This window comes from Callorhinus ursinus, unplaced genomic scaffold, assembly GCF_003265705.2.
Source record: "Callorhinus ursinus isolate GAN/ISIS: 27379988/994484 unplaced genomic scaffold, GSC_fseal_2.0 scaffold68, whole genome shotgun sequence".
NCBI classification, from domain to species: Eukaryota; Metazoa; Chordata; class Mammalia; order Carnivora; family Otariidae; genus Callorhinus; species Callorhinus ursinus.
In genome coordinates, this window is record NW_027397130.1 from 3,618,321 (window position 1) to 3,641,848 (window position 23,528).

Sequence of the window (23,528 nt, forward strand, 5' to 3'; positions counted from 1 at the left end):
AGAGAGGCCCGAGTCTAGGGGTGGCCCCGAGGGCTCTGCCTGTGCAGGGGGACTGTGTGGAGACAGGGCTTGCCTGGGGCCCCACACCCTGCCCTCCCCGGGCCAGCCCACAGTCTAATAAGCAGCTTCAGGGACCTCCCAGCCAGAGACGGGAGATTGTGCCCCCCTCCATCACCACCGATCCCTAGATTCACCTGGATGCAGGTGATCATTGACCTCCTTCTCAATGGGAGCTGAGCTTTCGGAGCTGACGGTGATGTCTGCACCTGCAGCAGGGACCAGCAGGGTGGTGCCCCCCGCCAGGCAGGAAATGAGGATGGGACAGAACTGGGCTGGGGGCCGAGGGCAGCCAAGTCACAAGTGCCAGGAGGAACCCATGTCATGAACGCCACTCCGCGGATGGGGGTGTCCGAGGAATCTGGGGGAGAGGAAGGACATGCTGGGGGGTTGGGAAGTGCTGGGAGGTGGCAGGCAGAGACCCCAGGACAGGCCCGGTAGCCTAGGAAGGTGGGAATATGGGGGTGGGCAAGGGAACACAGACATGGCCCACAGCGCTTACGGGAAACCCAGACGCTACAGAGAGCAAGTCGTCAAGCCCCGCACGCGCACGTCACTCCTTGGACGGCTGCGCCAGGCGTTCTGCGCACGAACCCACACTCGGCGCGTGTGTGCTGGCATATTCTTGGGGAACAGCAGCTCTCCGTACTGCTGTGTGATGAGCTTATCTTTTGTTCCTTTCTACTGTTCTCCTTCATGTAGTCCTCCCGCACCGACCATGCAGCTATTCTCTGAGCTGTTTGTTTAAATCCTACCGAGGACATGACAGGCCTCACACTGAGTGTAGGGATTGCTCAGAGCACAGTCCTCAGTCTGGGACCAGCTCCAGACCCGAGCCCATGGTGCATTTACTCGAGACCTCTTTTAGGGTCTCTGAAGTTCTGTGTTTTTTTTCCTTTTTCTTTTCTTGGTAGTAAAACGGACCTAACACAAAATTTACTGTTGTAACTATGCAGGTCAGTGACGTTACGTACGTTCACAGTGTTTCATAACCACCCCCGGCCGCCAGAGCTCCTTCATCTGCTCACACTAGCCCCCCCCCCCCCCCCCCCCCCCGGCGCCCCCCCCCCCCCCGTCCCGCTGCCTCAGGGGCCGCACCCGAGTGGACTCCTTCAGCATTTGTCGTTTGGGGACTGGCTGACGTCACTCGGCATCACGTCTTCCAGGCCCGGCCGTGTTGTACAGCGTGGGTCACGATGTCAAGCCTGAATAGTAATCCATCCTATGGAGAGACCGCGTTTTGTCTGTCCGTTGGCCGGTTGACCGACACGTGGGCTTTGGTGATCCCAAGGTCCCAGGCCCCATTCTACAGACCCTGCACATTCCTTGCAAAGCTGACCCCCAGCTGTCCCTTCCCCGGTGGCTGTCAGACTCTGAGCGTGTCTTCCTTGGGTCCAGGTTGACCTGAGCACACAGTACATAAAGTCGGCGGTGAAGAACGTCCCCTCGGTGTTCCTGATGACAGACTCCCAGGTGGCCGAGGAGCAGTTTCTGGTGCTGATCAATGACCTTCTGGCCTCGGGGGAGATCCCTGGGCTGTTCATGGACGACGAGGTGGAGAACATCATCTCCTCCATGCGACCACAAGTGAAGTCCCTCGGCATGACTGACACTCGGGAAGCATGCTGGAAATTCTTCATTGAGAAAGTGCGCAGGCAGCTTAAGGTAGGAGCCCCCGTCTTCACGGCATCCCAGGGAGTCCCAGGTTGTCTGGGAATGAGTCCCGCGTCCCTGGGAACCGGCCCTGCTGAAGGGATTGTACCCCTCCCTGCCCTCGGGCCCCATCTGCCCACCCTGTCCTTCACCCGGCCTTTCTCGTCCCCCTCCTGCGGGGCCCACGTCAGAAGGCTTGGGGCGCCCTCTGCACTCCCCCATCTCTCACGAAAGGCGTGAAGTCAGTGGAACGCTCACTGGTTTCGAGGGAAACCCAGAAGCAGGGGTGCGCTGTGCAGACATGTGTGGAAACAGACAACAGGGAGCTTTCCTCCCGATCGAGCTCCCTGCCCGCGTGAGCCTGGCGCTCAGCACCACCGCCCCGTGAGCAGCTCCCCTGTGTCCCGCCTCCAGGTGATCCTATGTTTCTCTCCCGTGGGCTCCATCCTGCGCGTGCGGGCCAGGAAATTCCCTGCCATCGTCAACTGCACGGCCATCAACTGGTTCCACGAGTGGCCGGAAGACGCCCTTGTGTCCGTGAGCGCACGCTTCCTCGAGGAAACCGAGGGTATTCGCGTGAGTCACTGGGCACAGCCCCGTCCGCCGTCCCCCCTGCCGGCGCTCACAGAGTCGGGGGGGGGGCGGGGGGGCGTCTGCGGCCTGCGACAGAGGGACCCCGCACCCTCTGCCTCCAGGGCTCGGACAAGGGTGAGCCGGGTGAGGACTCACCCTTGTGCAAAATTTAAGAGGCGGGAGGAGGGAGCGCCTGGGCGGCTCCGTCGTTGAGCGTCTGCCTTCCGGCTCGGGTCATGATCCCAAGGTCCTGGGATCGAGCCCCGCCTCGGGCTCCCTGCTCGGCGGGAGGCCTGCTTCTCCCTCTCCCTCCCCCCTTGCCTGTGTTCCTGCTCTCGCTGTCTCTCCCTCTGTCCAATAAATAAATAATAAAAAAGAGGGGGGAAGGGGAGGCGTGACATCAGTAATCAAGACCAGTAATGTCTTAATGTGATACTTTTAAAAATCACAATTAATGCTAAATAATTCACAGTGAACAAAACCGTAAACAAAGATAAGCTGCTGGTTGTCGGGTTCATGGCCAGGGGACACCCATTTCAACCAGCTGGGGGTGCCGCACCCCTGTGGCCCCACTGCCCACCAGGGCTGGGTCAAGAGGGTTGGCCCCAGTGTGCCAACAGATTGAGCAAGGCTGGCTTTCAACACAGTCCCTGATCAGGGCTGATGGGAGCACTGCACTTACTCCTGCCCCGGGCTTCGACACAGCTCCGCCCGGGGCCGCTTCCTCACCTCTGGCCTGCCCCTATTACAGGCCGCAACAAGTATGATGGGTACCGGGGCTTTCTTTCATGGGAACGACCCAGGTTCGCTGTTTGAGCTAATTGCCAGCCTCGAAACGGTCATTTAACTCTGACCCAGCCAACGGAAGGAATGAGCAGCCCTACAATAAATCACACTTGGTTATCACGTTTTATCTATTGCGAACACATATTCGGTTATGAAGTAGGATAAAATAAACCCGAAATTAACGTTTCCCCCTAGTTTAAGAGATGGGTAAAAGCCCCTGCTTGTCATCGCTAGAGCGCCCACGTTTGGGACGGGCCGTTCCCAGAACACTGCAGTTCCCACGTTTCACGGGGGGGCACAGACGTGGGTGTCCAGCCCCCAAAAGAGCGGCCTCCTAAGATTGGGGAATGGCCCCACTCCTGGTACCAGGGAGGGCCAGCGAGTAGATGCCCAAGAAGAAGCATGCGTTGGAGGAACACACTCCCAAATCAACTCTAATTAGGCGGTATCTCTTGGACAGTTCCTGGGGCAGAGCCCTCGGGCAAGTGGGGCGGCCCAGGCGGTGGTGGCCGTGACCCTGATGTGGGAAGGGAGTTGCTAAACCCAAGGACCCAGCGCAGCAAATGCTTGCTGGATCGCCCGGGTTGCTCCAACATGCTGCCAGGCCCTGCCCTTTCCCAGGGATGCAAGCATGTGAGTCAGGGAGAGAGAATCACAGGAATAACGCTGTGCCCTGTCCCCGGTGCTTAGCCACGTCCGGGGTGGAGCAATGTCACCAGCGCCCGGGACAGCCTCTGCAGGCACTGCTGTCTTGAGCCTCAAGCGGGTTGAATGGCCAAGGCTGAGAGAGGGCATGCATCTCATCGGGGGTCCTGGCGAGGACGGGAAACCCCACCCTGCTGAATCGCAGTGGCCAGCAGCCTCCTCCTCCCCACGGGAGTGGGGTCGCTCCCTCCCGCCAGGGAACCAGGAACGAACGGCCCCCTCTTGCCTTTGCAGCCAGAAGTCAAGGCCTCCATCAGCCTCTTCATGTCCTATGTGCACACAACGGTCAACGAGATGTCCAAGCTGTACTTGGCCACGGAGAGGCGCTACAATTACACCACACCCAAAACCTTCCTGGAGCAGATCAAACTTTACCAGAACCTGCTGGCCAAGAAGAGAATGGAGCTGGTGGCCAAGATCGAGAGGCTGGAGAATGGTCTGATGAAGCTGCAGAGCACAGCGTCCCAGGTAGGGAAGGCAGGGGCTCTGCCAGCAGGTCCCAGAACCTTCCCCTAAGCAAGAGAAACAGAACTCCCACCTTGGAGAAACTTCCACTCTCAAACCACAGAGAACGTGTGGGTTTTACTACAGAAAATGGGTTCAACATGCTTTGGCAATGCTGATGTCATTGTGTTGGGCGCTTTACGTGGGGGCCCAAGTCCAGCAGGATTTGTGCATCGGGGCTAGTGCGTCCGTGACCACGCGCCCATTCGCGGATGACTCGCAGGCTGTGGGGGCCCAGATGGAAAGGCTTTTGCCATCCAGTTTTCTGCTTGGCTTTAGGTGCCCTCCCTCGTGTATAGCCCCGGCCCCATCATCTTCACTGCCCATTGCCGGGGTTCCCGAGGGAGCCAGGAAAACAGCCCCGACCCCGCTTCCCTGCCCAGGTGTGACCCCACACAGCTGGGGCCGTCCCGCCTCTGCCCCCAGGGAGACCAAGCCCATGAGCCAGAGCCAGGTCAGCTTGCCCCCGCCACAGGCAGTGTGGCAAGGGTCAAGGCCACCCCTGTGGGGCGTGGAGTGGGGAAGATGGCAGGGGGTGTCCCAGGAAGACGGAGCTGGGAGGGGCCAAGCAGGACTGCTCCCACCCAGACAGATGCCGCAGAAAAGAACAGGGAGGGGCCCAGCCAAGCAGGCCGCTTCTCTTCTCCCAGATGAACCTTCCAGACAGGGTCCTGTTACAGCGACTGAGGGGCCTCCTTGTGGGAGAAACCATCAAGAATGCGGCGGCACAGCCTACCCTATCACTCACTCCTTCCCCGCACTCCCTCCCGCCTGGCACGACCACGGGCGGCACGACCACGGGCAGCCTGGCCCCGGCCCCAAGCTTTGGGTGCCGCCCCACCAGCCTGCGCGTGGCGGCCAGGGCCCACGCTTGCCCATCTCTGGGTATCTCCTCCCCCAGGTGGATGACTTAAAAGCCACGCTGGCGATTCAGGAGGCTGAACTCAAGCAGAAAAATGAGAATGCGGACAAGCTCATCCACGTGGTGGGCGTGGAAACTGAGAAGGTCAGCAAAGAGAAAGCCATCGCCGACGAGGAGGAGGCCAAGGTGGAGGTCATCAACAAGGTGCGGACAAGCACGGCTCCGGAGCACTGTGACTCGTGGCTTTGCCGGGCCGGGCTTCCCTCCCCTGAGCGCTCAGTACCTCCTCCAGGCCCAGGCAAAGGCTGGGAGGTTCTCCCGAACTTGCGGGAGCCCCCGCTCCCACGCTTGAGGCCCCTGGCTCAGAGGAGGGCTGTCCTTTAGAGAAATGCCCGTCCAGGAGCCGGTCTCCTCAAAGTGCAGTGCCCAGGGCGCGGTGGCAGCATTGCCAGGAGCTGGTGAGAAATGCAGGTTCTCGGGTCTGCATCTTAACAAGATGCCCGTGACCCACGAGCACATTAAAGGCTGAGAAGCCCGCCTCGGACTGGAGCCCTGGTCCTCAGACCCGCTGCACCGGGAGCCCCCAGAGGTGCCGATGTCTCTGGCCCCGGCGGGGAGAGGGCCACCTCGCCGAAGAGCTTTCTCCCCACCCCTCCCTGCATGCCTCTGATGCCCCCAGACACGCACCTGCGTGAGTGTTTGAATGAAGGGTGTTCCAGGAATTGCCTGTTATCTCTTGAGATGCAGCATGGCACGGTAGCAAGTGGTTTCTAGGAGGAGGGGTCTGACGCTGCCACCAGGTGCTGGAGGAGGAAGATGAGGGCCAGGTGGGGCGGCAGGAGCTCCCTCCGTTCCTCCTTGTAACCCACACACCCAACCCTCGGAGGCCCAGGGTGGTCGGCAGCTAGCCAGCGGCAGAATCAGGAACTGAGCCGGGACCCACATCCACACCCCAAACTGTGCCACAGGCAGCTGTTAACGTCCGGGTGCCCATCCCTCCCCAACGCCTGCATCTGGAAATGGCCCCCTGGCGGGGCGGGTGCTCCAGGGAAGAAGCTGACCACGTCCGCACCTTCTGTGCCCGTTCCTGCAGTCATGCCCCACGCTGTCCGTAAAGTTGGCGGCTGGATGGACCCTCCACACGGTGCTTTGCAGAGACCCTGTCCCTTCTGTCTTCCCTCCTCTGAGCCCAGCAAAGCCCCCCAGCCCCTCCTGGCTTCATCACTGAGGCTCTTCCTCATTGATAGATACCAAGTTGTTGCTGGTCTCTGTGCTTGGCATCCCGAGGCTCAGAGGGGTTCTTCGGGACCCCAGGAGGAAATGCGTGCATGCATGAAAATGCTCTCACTTTCTTAAGGGGAGGGCGAGCTCTACCTCCAATGTGCTCCATTTTGGACAGATTACACAATGGCACCAAGAGACCATAAGGGCTCAGAGCCAGTGGTGTGGGGTCCACGTGGCCCCAGGTTTTCCCTCCAGTCCTGGGAGCTGGGCCCATAGAAGGACCGGTTCCCATTCCAGAATCCCGAGTCTGCGGCCCCAGCACGGCTTCTTCCAACCTGAGTGTTGGGTGGCAGGGAGGAGAAAGGCGGGCTCCAGGCAGTGGGTGGGGACCTCGGGGCATGAAGGGGAGCACGGGACACGGCCCTGCCGCCACCATGGGGGACGCACCATGGGGGACAAACCTCTGTGCCCGGGCTTGGGTGGGGGGGAAGGCCACCCTCCTCACTCCCGTCCGTGCTCCCTCGCTGCTGCCCAGGGCTCCACGTACACACGCACTCACACACACGTGCACACACACTTGCGTGCAGCCCCCCTCCCCCCCGCATTGATCTTTCCCGCGTGGCTTCCTTCCAGAATGTCACAGAGAAACAAAAGGCTTGTGAAACGGACCTGGCCAAGGCCGAGCCAGCCCTCCTGGCCGCGCAGGAAGCTCTCGACACTCTGAATAAGGTGAGGGCAGGAAAGAAAGAAACAGGACCGGCCCCAGGGGGAGGAGAAAGCCGTGGCATTGGTGCAGGGGGCCGCAGGCTCTCGGCAGCCTCCCACGGTCGCCACGGGGCCTCCGGGTCCGGCGCACAGGGCTACATCCCCTCCCAGCTGCTTCCTGTCCTTTGCAGAACAACCTGACAGAGCTGAAGTCCTTCGGATCCCCCCCGGATGCCGTGGTCAACGTCACGGCCGCTGTCATGATCCTGACCGCGCCCGGGGGCAAGATCCCCAAGGATAAGAGCTGGAAAGCTGCGAAAATCATGATGGGCAAAGTGGACACCTTCCTGGACTCCTTGAAAAAGTTTGACAAGGAGCACATCCCCGAGGCCTGCCTGAAAGCATTTAAGTGAGTCCGGGCTGGGCCGCGCCGCGGGCTCCCGTTGGCTTCTTGCTCTGTCGGGAGTGCGGTACGTCCCGGCGCTGCGCGGTCCCCCGGTCCTCTCCAGCCCGCCCCAGCCAGCGGCCCGTTCCCAAGGGCAGCCTGTGCTCACCAGGGTGGGCAGGGGAGCAAGGTGGGACCCCAGAGACGGCGGGCGGCAGCGGCCTGGGGAGATCTGGCTGCACCAGAGTCCAGTGTCCAGGTGAAGCATGGCCCCGGCTGCATCGCCCTCTGCCTTCCCCACCTGAAGGATCAGGGCAGGCGGGCAGCCCCATGGCTCAAAGTCTAGGCACCCCCTTCCCCACACAGCACACGGGAGGGTCTAGCAACCCTGCACGCGGCCGTCAGGAGGCTGGGAGCTGCGGGCCCACGAGAGGCGCCACCAGTGGCCCCCCCCCCGAGGCAAGAGCAGTTGTGCACACGAGCACGGGTGATGCACACGCACCACACACACCCTGTACATATACACAGGTGCACACGTGTGTGCCGTGAGCATCCCGCTGGCTCGGGCTCCATCAGGCGTGGTTTCATCTTTCCGTTGCTGTCACCTTAAGCGCGCCACGTCTGGAGGGACATGCACAGCGGGTGGGCAGTGTTGCTGTGGGGTGCGCGTGGGACAAGACGCCGAGGGGCCTCCCTGCTGGGTTAGGTCTCTGCGCAGTTGAAATGGTACCGTACGTACACAGGGCTGTCGGGGCGCCGTCTAGCTAACCTGGGGGAAGAGAACGATGTTCTGCTACGTCAGCAGCCTGACCTGTAGCTGGCAGACAATCCCGTGGCGGATGGATTGGCGCGTCTGTAGCTCCGCCCGCGCAGTGGAGGGATCCGCCGGCTCCTGGATGGCCACCCCCCACGTGCCTGACGTGTGCTGAAAGAGGCAAACCCGTTCTAATATCGACCTAAACAAAGCGTGAAGTAAACCAGAGGGAGGAGATGACGGGCCGTGCTCCCAGCCTGAATTCAGACCACTTTTCGGTCATTATCTTGAATCATGCACTGGAAATTCTTTCTGCAGATGGTGCAGTTTGTTATGCTTCACGACTTTGTTGTCATTTTTAAAATGCTGGTTTCTAAAGCGCATCTCCGGGCAATTTTCCTCGGCACGCCCGGGCCGTGGTCCCCTGGGTAGCAGAGGTGACGCCGTGGAGTGGGGTGGGGATCTCTGGGGGTGAGGGTCCTGGGTGCATGTCAGCACTGCCCTCCACCCCCCAGCTGGGTCATGCTGGGAGAGCGACATGGGGTGACGATGTGTGCCACGGCGGAGCAGGCTCCAGGAGCTCCCATTTGGAAAGCTCTCAGGGCAGCACCTGACCCCCGGCCCCAGACAGAACTACTGCTTCCTGTCCGTGGTACTTGGGGCAAGTTGCTGAGCCCCTCCGAACCCCGGTTTTCTTGCTTAGGGGTGGGGTCTTTGGAGAATGAAAACTGGACGAGCTGTAGAAACTCCGGGAACCGGACAAGGAATGCTGATTCCCCGCCCTCGTCTAGCGCACAGGGTCATTCTCCTCACACCCCAAATCCCACTGGGTGGGGGCCAGAATTCTGTGTTTCATTCTTTTCTTCATCTTGAAGAGAGCCCCCTCCCAAAAACCCCAATTCACTGCACTCCCCTCGTAACTGCTTGTGGGAAGCGGCCAGAGCTGCGGACCGGGGTGCGCTGAAGGCCCGAGGGGGAGACGCGGGGGAGCCCTGCGGAGCCCGCCCCAGCGCCCCCTGTCCCCTCTGCAGGCCCTACCAAGGCAACCCGACCTTCGACCCCGAGTTCATCCGCTCCAAGTCCACGGCGGCCGCGGGCCTATGCTCCTGGTGCATCAACATCGTCCGCTTCTACGAGGTGTACTGCGACGTGGCCCCCAAGAGGCAGGCCCTGGAGGAGGCGAACGCCGAGCTGGCTGAGGCGCAGGAGAAGCTCTCACGGATCAAAAACAAGATTGCAGTAAGTGCCCACCCGCCCGCACCCAGGAGAGCACCAGAGCCACGGGTCGGGGCCCCACGGAGCAGGGGCTGCCCTGAATTATTCAGCAGCGCGAGGAGCCCAGGCAGCCGCAGGGACCGATCGCCCACCCCCGGGGGCCCCGTCCCACCGCTGCGCCTCTCCGTGTTTTCCCAGGAACTCAATGCCAACCTGAGCAACCTCACGTCGGCCTTTGAAAAGGCAACAGCAGAGAAGATCAAGTGCCAACAAGAGGCCGACGCCACCAACAGGGTGATCTCGCTGGCCAACAGGTAGCTCGCTCCGCCCCGCGGGCACCCCTTCTGCCTTCTCAGTCCCCCAGAAGGGCCGGGCCCGCAGAGCAGCCCCTGGCGGAGGAGGAACGGCCCGGGGTGGAGGCAGCAGTACCCCTGCTTGCACAAATTCATGAGGATGACCTGCTGACTTGCTGTCGGCCAGTGTCTCCACCTCTGGGAGCTGGAAGCCCTCCATGGTGGGTCCCCCGCACACCCCAGGACCTTTGGCTGCGAGGAAGTCCCCCAACCCAGACCTGCCCACACCTGCCTGGGAGGCGGCGTCCACAGGGGCCCGCTCGGGCAGATTCCCCTCTACCCGCTCCCCTTCTGGGGCCTCCACCAGCGTGGGGCTTCATGTCTGTCGATGCCCGTGGACTCCCAGGGCAGCGCTGTCCCAGCGGGAATGCGGCTCGAGCCACACCCATCATTCTACAATGTCCTGTTGCCCCTGCGGCACCGTACAAAGATGAAACCAATCTTGATAATGTATCTTACTGAACCCCAAACGTGATCATTTCAATATGTGATCACTGTGAGAAGGATCGCTAAGAGGGTTCGTGCACGTTTTCACTCTGAGTCCTGGAAATCCCCATGCACATCCCAGTTCAGACCATCCACGCCTCGGGTGCTCACTAGCCACGCGCGGACAGCGAGGCTTCAGAGCTATCTTTTCGTGGTTTCAAAAAGTGAGCACCGGGAGCCTGGCACAGAGCCGCGGGTGGAGTGGGTCCTCGGGCATGGCTTCTGGCCGAACGTTCTCCTACCCGGCGGGCTGGCAACCGCTGACAGGTTGTCAGGGAGACACGGGGATCCTGGGAGATCCCCAGGCCGTGTGACAGCGGCCTCCAGCAGAGTGTGGACGTCGTCCCGGGTTTGCGGGACTGGACCGTCCCCACCCAGAATAGCAAAGTGGTCTTTTGGTCTCTGGGAAGCAAGGGCTCCTCGGGTGATGCGCACAGACCTCAGTGGACCTAATGAGGCAAACTGTGCTTTCTACAAACATCGCAGCCCGTTGATGTCACATCTGGGGCCAGGGGCCAGTTCTCAGGCTCGTGGCCCGAGCTGCATGATGCCCACGCTGCAGTCCCCGCTCCACGTGGGGCCAGGTGCCCTCTGGATGCCATGTTGTCCTGTGGCCACTGTGGCCACCACCCGGACTCCACCTCTACCGAGACCTCCCACAAGCCAAAGCCTGAGCTCGGTGGTGTCCCGGCAGCAGCTTTAGCATGGGCGAAATGTTCAGATAAGGTCAGCACAGAGGTGACATCAGCGCAGGTGGCTGGGGCAGGGGAGCTCAGGCCCCAGGTGCCTCCAGAAAGCGTTAGTTTTGCTTCCCTAATGCAGTGATTCCCAAGAATTTCCCCCAAAGCCTTTCCACACGTTGAAGCACGGAGCGAAGGCAGTATTTGGAAACGCCAAACTCCTGGCACTGAGAGGTGGAGGCTGCTTCCTGGTCTTTGGGTGCGACCCTCCATCATTCCTTTGACCCCCACTGACCTCGTGTTCACATTTAGGCTGGTAGGGGGATTAGCGTCGGAGAACGTGCGCTGGGCTGAATCGGTGAAGAACTTCAAAAGCCAGGGGGTCACTCTGTGCGGGGACGTCCTGCTGATTTCTGCCTTCGTATCCTACGTGGGCTACTTCACCAAGAAATACCGAAATGAGCTGATGGAGAAATTTTGGGTCCCTTATATAAATCGGTTAAAGGTAAGAGGTCTGGTTGCATTCATCCGTCAGGAAACCTGGGGAGGTCCCTGGGAGGGGGCAGACCCAGCCAAACGTCACACACGCGGACGCTCTGGCCACTGCGGGTTTAAACTGTGGCCCAGCTTGGCCGACGCGGACGCCCTTCCTGGCAGGTTCCAAGGCGCTCCGTCAGGGCGCTGGGAGTGGTGGTCTTCCAGACCGCACGGCTCATCCGTGGTCTAACCACAGCCCCGCTGTGTCACTTGGGAGAGCTGTTTCCCTTGGAGCAGTAAGGCCACATCACCCGCCCCTCCTAAGACGGAGCACTTCCTCTTGGCAGGTCCCCATCCCGATCACGGAAGGTCTGGACCCCTTGAGCCTGCTGACGGATGACGCAGACGTGGCCACTTGGAACAACCAGGGCCTCCCCAGCGACCGCATGTCCACTGAGAATGCCACCATCCTGTGCAACACGGAGCGCTGGCCCCTCATCGTGGATGCCCAGCTGCAAGGAATCAAGTGGATCAAAAACAAATATGGCAGTGAACTGAAAGCCATCCGCCTGGGGCAGAAGAGGTGGGTGACGGCGGCAGGTGGGGCCGGGGGGTGGGGGTGGGGGTCAGAAGGCAGCCTCTGGCTGGCTGGGCCCCTGGGCTTGCAAACACACCTGAGGTGTTAGATGGGTGGGCGGGTCTTTACGTACAGATCCTGGCTCACAGGTGGATTTGTTTTCTGCTATTTGGTTTTGGGGGACAGCACCAGCAGTAAAGCATTAACCTCGGGGCTCTTCTCTCCCCCACCCCCCACTACCTGCTGCTCACCCAGGCTCAAGTCCCGCCTGGCCACCTGCCGGCCACAAGGCTTCACGCCAGTCATTTTCTCATTTCTCGTCTCTAGTGGGATGAGTTTCCTCAACACAGGTGGTCACTGAGGCCACCCCACGTGCCTTCCTGGTGCCCCGGCACCTGGGACCAGACACAGGTGTGAAAACATCTGGGGCTGCCACCATAAGGGGGCTGCGCTCCTGTGGGCCCCCAGGGGAGAGGCCCGCAGATGCCCCAGAGCTCCCCGCAGGGAAGGAGCTCCTGGCCCCTCGGCCACTTGTCTTCTGGTGCCTTCTCGCTCCAAGGGCTGCCTCTGGGGCACCCAGCGGTGCCCTCTCTGGGCCCGCGTCCTTACCTGGCCCCATGTCGTGCCCACAGCTACCTGGACATCATTGAGCAGGCCATTTCTGAAGGGGACATCTTGCTCATCGAGAACATTGGCGAAACCGTGGACCCTGTGCTGGACCCGCTGCTCGGCAGGAACACCATTAAAAAGGGAAAGTGAGTTTCCGTTTCCACCTTCACAGTTTGGCCCCCATGAGCCACGTGAACACGCTCTGTGGGGCCTGTGGCCTCTGCGCAGGGCGGCGGTGTGGGGAAATGCTGTTCTGGTAGGCAGCAGGGTCTGCGACAAAATGCCGGTCCCCGAGGAGAGGTGGGAAGTTGTGGGACCGCATCCCAGTCAGAAAGAGCAACACCAACACCTTATTAGTGACCGCCTACGGACAGCTGTCCTTGATGGTCATGCTTTTCTCTCTCTTTTTTTTTTAAGATTTTATTTATTTACTTGACACAGAGAGCACAAGCAGGGGGAGGGGCAGAGGGAGAGGGAGAAGCAGACTCCCCACTGAGCAGGGAGCCCGATACAGGACTTGATCCAAGGACCCTGAGACCACGACCCGAGCCTAAGGCAGACACCGACTGAGCCACCCAGGCGCCCCACTGGTCATGCTTTTCTTCTATTGTTATGCATTTTACAAATCCTGAGCCTGTAGTACTATTTCTTTTTTTATTCAGGTGAAATCTACCTTACACAGAATTAGCCGTTTGAAGGTGAAAACAATGCAGTGGCACTTGGTGCACTCATAGTGTTGTGCAAATATCGCCCCACGGGGAGGCCCCCCCCCCCCCGTACTCACCACGCACTCGCTCCCCGCGCCCCCAGCTGCCGGACCCTGGCACCCGCCCATGTGCTCTCATCTCCACAGATTTCCCTGCTCTGGACACACGTCCTTTAAAGGGAATCACGTGGTGTGTGCCCTTTTCTGTCTGGCCGCTTTCCCTGGGTGCCGTGTGCTCAAGGCCCATCTGTGCAGCAGCGTGGCAGGACCGTGTTGTTCTTATGGCTGAGTCCACCGGATGGGTGTGCCTCGTTCCATTCACCGGTTCACCGGTTCAATGCATTGAGCCGTATTACTTTTCTAATAAAAGTAATACGGTGAACATATCCGTTCACCGGTTGATGCATTGAGCCTTTTCTAATATACTTTTAGAAAAGTATTACTTTTCTAATATAAAAAAAAAAATTAAATCAACTTTTAAAATGGGAACATCAGAGCTGGTCTGAGCCACTGATAAAAATAGGGGGTGCATGCCGAAGCCCAGAACAGAGGTGGCCAATAAACGTGCTGACGTCCTAGCCTCTGAGAAGAGCTTGACGTGAGGTGATACCCAAGGGGTAAAGTTACATACACAGAGGCCCCCGAAAGTGAGCTTGACCAGCAAGAGCGGTTCCCCCACAGTGGACCAGCAGACCCAGCTTCTGGCCCTGGCTGCTCTCAGATTCCCCCGGGGAGCTTCCAGAATGTAGCGGTGTTATGAATTGGGGCGTCAGTGTCTTTCTGACGTTCGTGGCTCTGGGGTGGGGCCCAGGTGGCGTGTTTCCGCACCGGCTCCCAGGGGAGTATGAATGTGCAGTGGGAGCTGAGCGAGCACTCCTATAAAACCAGAACAAACCAGCCAGAGAGCAGGTGCACCTTCTAGGAGGTCCCGGCCGTAGGCCAGAGAGGAAAGAACAAGAACAAGAAGAGACACAGTCCTTTCCGGTGACCAGAGGAGGGTTCAGGGTGTGGCGAGGCCCGGGGGTGGGGGGTGGGGCACCAGGCTGCTGGTGCTGCTGCCTGAGCCCCTCTGACCCCTCCCTCCCCTAACGGCCAGGTTCATTAAGATCGGCGACAAGGAGGTGGAGTACCACCCCAAGTTCCGTCTCATCCTGCACACCAAGTACTTCAACCCACACTACAAGCCCGAGATGCAAGCCCAGTGCACCCTGATCAACTTCCTGGTCACCAGGGACGGGCTCGAGGACCAGCTCTTGGCTGCCGTGGTGGCCAAAGAGCGCCCAGATCTAGAGCAGCTGAAGGTACGGGGCCCGCCGTCACACGGCATAGGGCGGGCCGCTGGGGTCGCCACGAGGTTCCTGATGTGGCAGCTGCCACCCCGATGTGGCCCCAGGAGCCCCAGCCCATCCCACAGGTCAGATTTTGTGTGACAGAAGGAGCCGCTCTTCCTCCCCAGTGGCCTCCCAAACCTAACTCCAAATCCAGCAGCCGCTTCTCTGACGGAAGAGGAGTCTCAGCGGAGCCCAGACGGCCGCACACCAAACTGCAGCCCCACGGGCACGGCCTTTGCTGCGGGCCCCTGCGTGCAGTGGCCTGCAGACACGGGCTCAGAGTGTCCCCACGCCCTGGCCTCTCAGGCTTGCGGGGCTCCTCCCGTGTCCCAGCTGGAGCCTCGGCTGAGCTCCCCTCCCGGCGCTCTGTCCCTCCCACAGGCGAACCTCACCAAGTCCCAAAATGAATTCAAGATTGTTTTGAAGGAGCTGGAAGACTCCCTGCTGGCCCGGCTGTCGGCCGCGTCGGGGAACTTCCTGGGGGACACGGCCTTAGTAGAGAATCTGGAGACCACCAAGCACACAGCCAGCGAGATCGAGGAGAAGGTGAGAGACCACCTCCAGGGCCTGCCCCGCGCTCCCCGCCAGAGGGCACCGAGGGCCCGCCACGGCGCTGGGAAGAGAAGCCACCGGGCCACGCGTGCCCCTGGGGCCCAGGGCAGGGAGCAGGGGCTCAGGCCCCACCCAGCACACCGCAGCGCAGCGGAGGGTCCCTCGCACGGGGCAGGGGGAGGGGCAGGGGGGGTGGGGGGGCCCACTGCTCACCGGAGCTTTCCCCCGACTGGTCCCAATTGCTTCAAGGTGAAAGAGGCAAAAATCACAGAGGTTAAAATCAATGAGGCCAGAGAGAACTACCGGCCAGCTGCAGAGAGGGCATCCCTGCTGTACTTCATACTGAACGACCTCAACAAGATCAACCCCATCTATCAGTTCTCGCTCAAGGTGTGGCTGCGGCCGGGCCCTCGGGCTGGGGCCCTGGCGTCCACAGAGCCCCGGCTGTTGGGAGCACAGACGGGGTCCAGGCCGCAGACAGCGGTGGGAAGGGGGAGCCAGGGTGCGGGATCTGCCCTGGGCCAGCACCCCAGGGAAGGGGCTTCCTTGCCTGATGCCCCAGACCCCCACCCACCACGGAAACAAAGCAGAGCCCCGGCAGGCAGCATGGGGCAGCCCCGGAGTCCAGCCCCGCAAGCCTCCGTGTGCCCCCTCCCCAGGCCTTCAACGTGGTATTTGATAAGGCCATCCAGAAGAGCACCCCCGCAGAGGAGGTCAGGCAGCGAGTAATCAACCTGACGGACGAGATCACCTACTCCGTCTACATGTACACGGCCCGCGGGCTCTTCGAGCGGGACAAGCTCATCTTCCTGGCCCAGGTGGCCTTCCAGGTACGTCTGGCCTCCCCACTCCCAAGCGTGGTCCGCAGCCGGCAGCAGCGGCGCCCGAGGGCTGGTCCCCAGTGCAGACTGCCCGGTGATGGGTGCCCTTCCAGTCACTGCCATGGGACGTGCTTGGGACTCTCTTTTGTTGATATCAGGCACAGTTTTAAGGAGGAGCCACTGAAGGGGAGGTCCATTAAGGAGAATTTTACAAAGGTCATTCTAATTACATTTACGGACTGCCTGTTAAGCAGTCCTGCATCGGTGGTCAACCACTGTGGATGCCGAACACTATTTCTTAAGGTAATACAGGTACAAAGGAATAAATATGCCTCCTGTTCATACGGACCTGCTGGAATGTTTCAGATTTTTGTTCCATTAAATTGATGAAACAGCCCGTCCACCACTTGGTTTACTCCATCTTGTAAGTATGGTGGGAAACACTAACTTCCAGAGAGCTTCTAGAAGGTTGCTTTCCATCCAAACTCAAACTGTCCACCAGGGTCCAGATCAAGGAGGTTTTCCTTTATCTGTGAATCCCTGAATGGCAGCCCCTCCGTGAGGTTTCTCCCGCTGAGAGGGCATCAGGATATTTCCTTGGTGCTCCCCGTAAATTTCCAAAAAATTTTTCTTTTGACCAAAAAAAAAAAAAAGGAGTGAGAGTCTGACTCAGGCGAAAGTCTTTGCTCTGCAGTGTCCGAGAGAAGCTGGGTGGGGCCCTCTGTGCGTGGCGGCCCCGGCTCACCTGCCGTCCATCTGGGACCCGAGACCCGGCCAGCTGGATGCCCTGAGAGCTGGTGTGCACGGGTGACGAGGAGACCCAGAACATGACCTAGAAGATCCCCCAGAAAATGTACATGCCCCTAAAGAACTGACTTGTGTAGGAACATTCTCAGCAGCTCTGCTCACACCTGCCACAAGGTGGACGCAGACCAAATGCCCATCAAAGGATGAGCAGATAAACAAGAACGTGGTCTCTCCGCACAACGGAACCTTATTGTTCTGACACCCGCTACGGCGTGAATGAACCTCAAAAGGAACCAAAGGGAAAGGCTGCATCTGTAGTATTCCCTGGACACAGAACGTGCAGAACAGACAGATCCGGACAGACGGGGCACAGACCTGGGGCACCATTGGCTGGTGGCGGGTCCGGGGGCGCTTCTCAGGGGTTCCCTTTGGGAAGATGAAAAAGCTCTGGTTCTAAATAGTGGTGATGGTGGGACATGACATGAATTTACTAAAATTTCGTACTTTAATTGGGTTAAAATGGTAAATGTCATGTGTATTTTATCATAATTTAAAAACACGACAATAAACCAAGGTGAATCCGAAGCTTGGCCTGGACCCAGGGGGCAGGACAGCGCTTCCTCTGCAGGGCCAGGGGTGGGGGGGAACACCTCGGCCTGTCCCACGCCCGTGACCAAGGTGTCCGGCGCTCCCACGGGGGCCGTCAGCCACCCCTCCCTCCCCCACCGTTGTGGGACGACGCTGAGCGGCCCCACGTTCCCTCAGGTCTTGTCCATGAAGAAAGAGCTGAACCCAGTCGAGCTGGATTTCCTCCTGCGGTTCCCTTTCAAGGCGGGGGTCCAGTCGCCGGTGGACTTCCTGCAGCACCAGGGGTGGGGCGGCATCAAGGTTGGTGTTGGGACTCTCTCCCTGCTGCGGGGGATCTGGTGCTCACGCCAGGGATATTTACGAGCTGCTACCGCCAGCCGGATATCCAGTGACCCGGGGAGGTCCGGGGAGGTCCCAGAGGTGGGGCCGGGGTGCAGAGGGCTCCTGCCGGCTCGCAGGAATCTCTACTTTCCTGTTCGACCACAACGGTCACTCCGACCCACACACGGTCCCACGAACTGAGCCACCACAGGCCCCAGGGCGGGTCCAGGGCCGCCTGATACCGCTGCCCACCGTCCCAATCCTGGGCAAGTGTCCAGGCAGTTCCTCCAAACTGGGCCCACACACTCAGGGGCCCCCAGCATCTCGGCTCAGAAGGCCTGAAGAAGGCAGCCCCCCCCCTCACGATGGGAGCAGCCCCTGTCCCTCAGCCCTCTGGAGGGGCAGCTGGGGTCCTGTGCCTACGCTAGACCCTCCGTCCGCATTCCTGGCCCTCAAGGGCACCGGCAGCTCATTTTAGCACCAGGCCAGGCGGCCCACCCTCTCCCAGCGCCAAGACAGCTGGCGTGGGGGGAGCTGAAAGGCCGCCTGCCCCCAGGCCCTGTCGGAGATGGATGAGTTCAAGAACCTGGACAACGACATCGAAGGGTCTGCCAAGCGGTGGAAGAAGCTGGTGGAGTCGGAAGCCCCTGAGAAGGAAATCTTCCCCAAGGAGTGGAAGAACAAAACGGCATTGCAGAAGCTGTGCATGGTGAGGTGCATGCGGCCAGACCGCATGACCTACGCCATCAAGTGAGTGTGGCGCCCTCCAGGGTGGGTGGGGAGGCAGAGGGAGGCCCCGCGGGGCCCACGGGCACGGGACCCCACCTGCAGGCGCTCCCCACCCCTTCTCCTCCCGCCAGCCTGAGGGACCAGTGAGGGGAAACAGGGCCCCCTCCAACCGCCCCGCCCCCCGCCGCCAACCCCGAGCCAAGATTCTCTACAAAGCGTGGGCGTTAACGACACCGAGGCCACAAGGAGTCCTTTAGGACGCAGGGGAGAGAAAACTGTGGCAAAGCCAGCATCATCCGGATTTTATGCCCCCAGTGGCCACATTTAAAGTAAACTGTTGGGCCAGCTTCAGCTCATTTGCAAAGAGAATTATTCTAACTTTGTGAGTAATTTCTCTGCCCCTGAAGCTCCTGCACGATTGGAAAATTAATCACCGTGGCCTTCCAGGCCCCCGTCCCATTCACTCCCCACTTGGCGCTGCCATTTCACAAAAGGATTCCAGGAGCAGTGACATCACACAACACTGCACCGGTCCCCACGGGTGACATCTGAGATAGCCCATCCACCCTCTCCTGGAGTAGACAGGGTTTCCCTCCTCCTGACCCGGGGCCGACCTGGGAGCACGGAGATGCCCCAGGAAGGGGGACAAGGCAGACAAGGAATCAAGCCCAGCGCCCGTTCTGGGACATAATATGGCGTCTTTGCCTTTTCTTGGTCCTAAGAGCCCCAGAGCAGCCAGATGCCCTGAAAGACGCCTGTGTCCCTAACAGAACTCCCCTCTGACAAAGCAGAGGCCTGACTCCCACGCACCGGTTGTTCACAAACGTGTCTGTTTTGCTCCGTTTGGTTGGGGGTCACAGGCAGGGCAGCAGGAAGTGCAGGGAAACAAGAAATCCCCGCCATGGAGGACAGTCATGCCGGAAGAAGTTTGGACAAAGTCTGGGAAAGGTGGAGGGGAAGGACACCTGGCCATCACAGTGGGGACATCAGCCGGGGAGCGGAGCGCGGTCGGGTGTCCAGGCCCACGGCCCCCAGTGCACGGTGGCGCGCCACCCGGGGTCATGCGTGTGAAGGCGCGAGGATGCCCTGAATGAAGTACCTCAGACCACGTGAGCCTTCGTGCGCTTCGCCTGGGCCTGGGCGACCCCAAACCCCACTCTGTGACATGTCTGTAGCGTCCAGGAAAGCCGAGTCACCTAATTCTACCGGAGCCATGTAGCTTAAAAGCAAGGAGATCCAAATCCACAGTGAATAATGTAACAGGGCGGATTGTTGTGCCGGGCGCCAACCAAAGCCTTAACTCACTCACCCCCCCCAGGGGCCCCTGAGGTTCAGGGGCCCAGAGACGGCAGTGACCGGCCTGGGACGGGACAGTGGGAGGCCCGCAAACTGCCTCTCCCCACAAAAAGCCCAGCTTCTGTGGTGCAGATGCCCCGGGGCTCCCGGGGAGCGGCTGGGAGCTGACCCCAGCTCTCCTCTGCCAAGGACGCGGTGCCCAGAGTGGTGGGGCCCGCCGGGAACCAGTGCGCACTGTTCGTCATTAATTCACCCACGGAGAATGACTGTGTGGCCTGCCGTCGTTAGCAACGGTGATTTAGTGACATTCCCGCCTAGGGCAGGACTTGGGACATTCCAGAAGTCCCTCCTGGACACGGATGCTAGCCTCCACGTTGCGAGTCAGTTCCCAAAGCCGGAATCAAGTACAACTGGGGAGGGTTTCAGGAGGAGCGCCCCCGACACCCCGCCTGGAGCCCTCGTCGGCTCGGGAAGTGCACAGAAGCCAGCGAAGGCCACAGCGAGGGACGAATCCTGATAAAAGGGTCCCCAGAAAGTCCTGCTTGCACCGGTCCCCACGGAGCCGGAGGGTGTGGGGTGGCCTCTGAGGGAGCCCTTCCCTCCACGGTTCTTTCAAAGACTGACTGACGTGCTGCTCTTAAAGACACTAAATCTTAGTATTTCGGTGCCTGTGATTCACTCAGAACGTAGTATGCTCAGCCACCTGTGATGGAGAGGCGCAGAGAGCTCTAAAGGTCACCCCCAAACAACACCAGATTTCCCATAAGAGGGGCCCAATTGACCCCAGACAGAAGGTCTGAGGGTCAAGAAAGTAAGTCTGGGGCTCAGAACACAGAGCTGCTTCTGTAAAGACAGGTATTTAGGAGGCCTGGGTGGCTCAGATGGTTAAGCGTCTGCCTTCGGCTCAGGTCATGATCCCAGGGTCCTGGGATCGAGCCCCGCATCGGGCTCCTTGCTCAGCGGGGAGTCTGCTTCTCCCTCTCCCTCTGCCTCTCCCCCTGCTTGTTCTCTGTCTCTCCTGCAAATGAAAAAAAGGTATTTATGTAAATCCCTTCTTTTTCCCCTGCGATTTTCTTGATGAACCGTGTTTTGTGGTCTTTGAGTTCACCAAGATGGCTACAAACGTGAACTTCCTTCCTCCTCAAACCCCCAGTCCGGGGAGATCACCAGGACCAGCGAGAACCGTCTGTGTTCAGCTTCTTCCTGCGGCCCTTGCTGGACAGCAGACAGAGAGCGTGTGGGAGACGAAATCGCCATAACCTGTCCCCTTCCCTGGGAGCGCAGACGGCTCGAAGGACCCAGGGGCCACCTGGCGCTGGGGTGTGCTCACCCTTAGAATGCCCTGGGTTGTGGCGCCACTGAGGCTTATGTTCCCTCCCAGGTGACCTGCGAGCCTCTGAAAACGGGGCCACAGGAGATCGCCTCTCACCTGCTGGCACGTTGTAGCGCCCGGCAGGGACGGAGGCGAGAAGTACCTGCTCCCCCGACCACACCCTCCCCCGGCAAAGAGGAACGCCCCCGAAAAGACTGCCTTCGGGCCTGAGACCTTGCTCTGCTTAAGAAAGTCCACCAAAGGGGGGCCTGGCTGGCTCGGTCAGAGGAGCAGGTGACTCTTGATCTCGGGGTCATGAGTTCAAGCTCCATGTTGGATGTAGAGACTACTTAAAAATAAAACCTTTAAGGGGCGCCTGGGTGGCGCAGCTGGTTAAGCGTCCGACTCTTGATTTCAGGTCAGGTCATGATCTCAGGGTCGTGAGAGCGAGCCCTGCATCAGACTCCACACGCAGCGAGGAGTCTGCTTGAGATTCTCTCTCCCCCCGCACTGTGCCTCCTCCCACTCGTGTGTGCACTCTCTCTCTCTAAAATAAATAAACCTTTTAAAAAATAACTAAAAATAGGGGCGCCTGGGTGGCTCAGTTGGTTGAGCCTCTGCCTTTGGCTCAGGTCATGGTCCCGGGGTCCTGGGATCGAGCCCCACATCAGCCTCCCTGCTTGGTGGGGAGACTGCTTCTCCCTCTCCTGTTCCCTCTGCTTGTGCTCTCTGTCAAATAAATAAATACTCTCAAAAAACTAATTAAAAATAAAATGAAATCTTTAAAGAAATAATAAATAAAAGAAAGCCCCCCAACAAAAGGGCCCTTCCACCAGGGGTCCCAACCCACCCCGTCCCCCTCGCCTTTGGGTCTGACCAAGCGCGTCTCCCCCAGGAACTTTGTGGAGGAGAAGATGGGCAGCAAGTTCGTGGAGGGCCGGAGCATCGAGTTTTCCAAGTCCTACGAGGAGAGCAGCCCTTCTACTCCGATTTTCTTCATCCTTTCCCCAGGCGTTGACCCCCTCAAAGACGTGGAAGCCCTGGGTAAGTGGAGCCGGCCAGGGAGGCCTCAGAGAGGGGCGGCCACCAGGAAATGCGCATCAGAGCCACAGCGAGGTGCCCCTGCACCCCGGTGAGGAAACAGAAACCGATGAGCCTGGGAGAGAGATGAGCCTCCCGCGGGCCCAGGAGGAGGCACAGCGGTGCGGAAAGCAGGCCGGTGCTTCCTTGGCAGGGGACACAGGCAGGCGCCGTGGGACCCAGCGATCCCACGGCTGGTGCACACCCCGAAAATGAAAACAGGTGTTTAAGCGCATACTCCATAGGGCTGATCACTCACCATAGGCAAAAGGCAGATGAAAGCCAATGTCCATCAACTGTTGAGTGGAGAATCCCAACGTGGCGAAGCCACGTGATGGGACAGTACTCAGCCACCAAAATGAGGTGCCAACAGGCACTGCCACACGGACACACCTTGAAAACACTGTGCCAAGAGGAATCCCAGCCAGACACAAAGGCCCCCTTGTTCTAGGGTTCTGTGTATCGGAAGCATCCAAAATAGGTAGATCCACAGAGACACGAGCAGCTGAGCGGCTGCCAGGGGCGGGGGCGGGGTGGGGGTAGGGCTTCCTGATTGGGGGGGCGGGATGGAGTGCTGGAACCAGAAGAATGGCTGCACAACACTGTGAATGTATTAAATGTCACTGAACTGTACACTTGAAGATGGGTTTGAAATTGGCAAATCTGATGTGCTTCTTACAAGAGCACAAAGCGGGGAGGGGCGGGATTTCCGGCAGGATGGCAGAGCCGCCCCCACGCACTTCCTGTTCTCTTTCCTTCAGGGAAAAAGCTGGGATTTACCATAGACAACGGGAAACTGCATAACGTGTCCCTGGGGCAGGGGCAGGAGGTGGTGGCTGAGGACGCTCTGGACACGGCTGCAGAGATGGGACACTGGGTCATTCTTCAGGTACGGGGGTGCCCGCACTCGCACCCGCAGGAGGGGCAGGTGGCTCCCACACCACGTCCCCTCTGCCTGGTCCATGGGGTGGTGCGGCCGTCACCACCACCTTCCTCAGTGAGAGGACACTGGGCTTTAGGCCAGAGTTTCCCTACAGAGGTGTTGCTTATAAAGCCCAAACTCCAGTGGACAAAAGCTCCATTCCTCCTCCTCCGCCTCCTCGTCCTTGCTCGGGGGAAGCACCAGGGGCCCCTGCAGCCTCTCCGAGCCCTCTCCTGAACCCCAAGGAGCACCTGCAGTCCCGCCCAGCCTGCACAGGGTGAGCCGACCTCGGTCGGCATGGCCTAGCCTGGTCCCGAGTGGAGACCCCAGCTTCATGCCATTCCTTCTACCCAAACCTCAAAGCAGGGATGGGGACCACATCATGTCAGCCTTATGCCCGGGGAGGCCGGGGAGGGCTCGCCAGGAGGCTGGAGGTCTTGAATTCTCCGAGCACGAATACTGACTCCCAGGCCTCAGCAGAAATTGGCTGGCGCACCTGGGCCCGGGGAAGGGCGGAC

At 59.9% G+C, this 23,528-nt stretch overlaps 1 protein-coding gene across 2 annotated transcripts in view; it reads left to right on the top strand.

The window, feature by feature from the left end:
- Window positions 1-23,528, top strand: part of DNAH17 (dynein axonemal heavy chain 17) — a 95,456-nt gene that overhangs the window by 63,074 nt on the left and 8,854 nt on the right. Inside the window, exons 55-73 of one of the 2 annotated variants that reach the window (XM_025859575.2) lie at window positions 1,456-1,722; window positions 2,125-2,286; window positions 4,009-4,242; window positions 5,180-5,344; window positions 6,998-7,093; window positions 7,261-7,478; window positions 9,240-9,447; window positions 9,622-9,737; window positions 11,255-11,447; window positions 11,767-12,002; window positions 12,629-12,751; window positions 14,408-14,612; window positions 15,024-15,188; window positions 15,444-15,584; window positions 15,854-16,024; window positions 17,528-17,650; window positions 18,228-18,421; window positions 21,904-22,052; window positions 22,850-22,977. In XM_025859575.2, the coding sequence (XP_025715360.1) occupies window positions 1,456-1,722; window positions 2,125-2,286; window positions 4,009-4,242; window positions 5,180-5,344; window positions 6,998-7,093; window positions 7,261-7,478; window positions 9,240-9,447; window positions 9,622-9,737; window positions 11,255-11,447; window positions 11,767-12,002; window positions 12,629-12,751; window positions 14,408-14,612; window positions 15,024-15,188; window positions 15,444-15,584; window positions 15,854-16,024; window positions 17,528-17,650; window positions 18,228-18,421; window positions 21,904-22,052; window positions 22,850-22,977 (3,294 nt within the window). Of the gene's footprint in view, window positions 1-1,455; window positions 1,723-2,124; window positions 2,287-4,008; window positions 4,243-5,179; window positions 5,345-6,997; window positions 7,094-7,260; window positions 7,479-9,239; window positions 9,448-9,621; window positions 9,738-11,254; window positions 11,448-11,766; window positions 12,003-12,628; window positions 12,752-14,407; window positions 14,613-15,023; window positions 15,189-15,443; window positions 15,585-15,853; window positions 16,025-17,527; window positions 17,651-18,227; window positions 18,422-19,260; window positions 20,542-21,903; window positions 22,053-22,849; window positions 22,978-23,528 lie in introns of those variants that run through there. The other variant, XM_073886132.1, reaches the window with a different exon arrangement.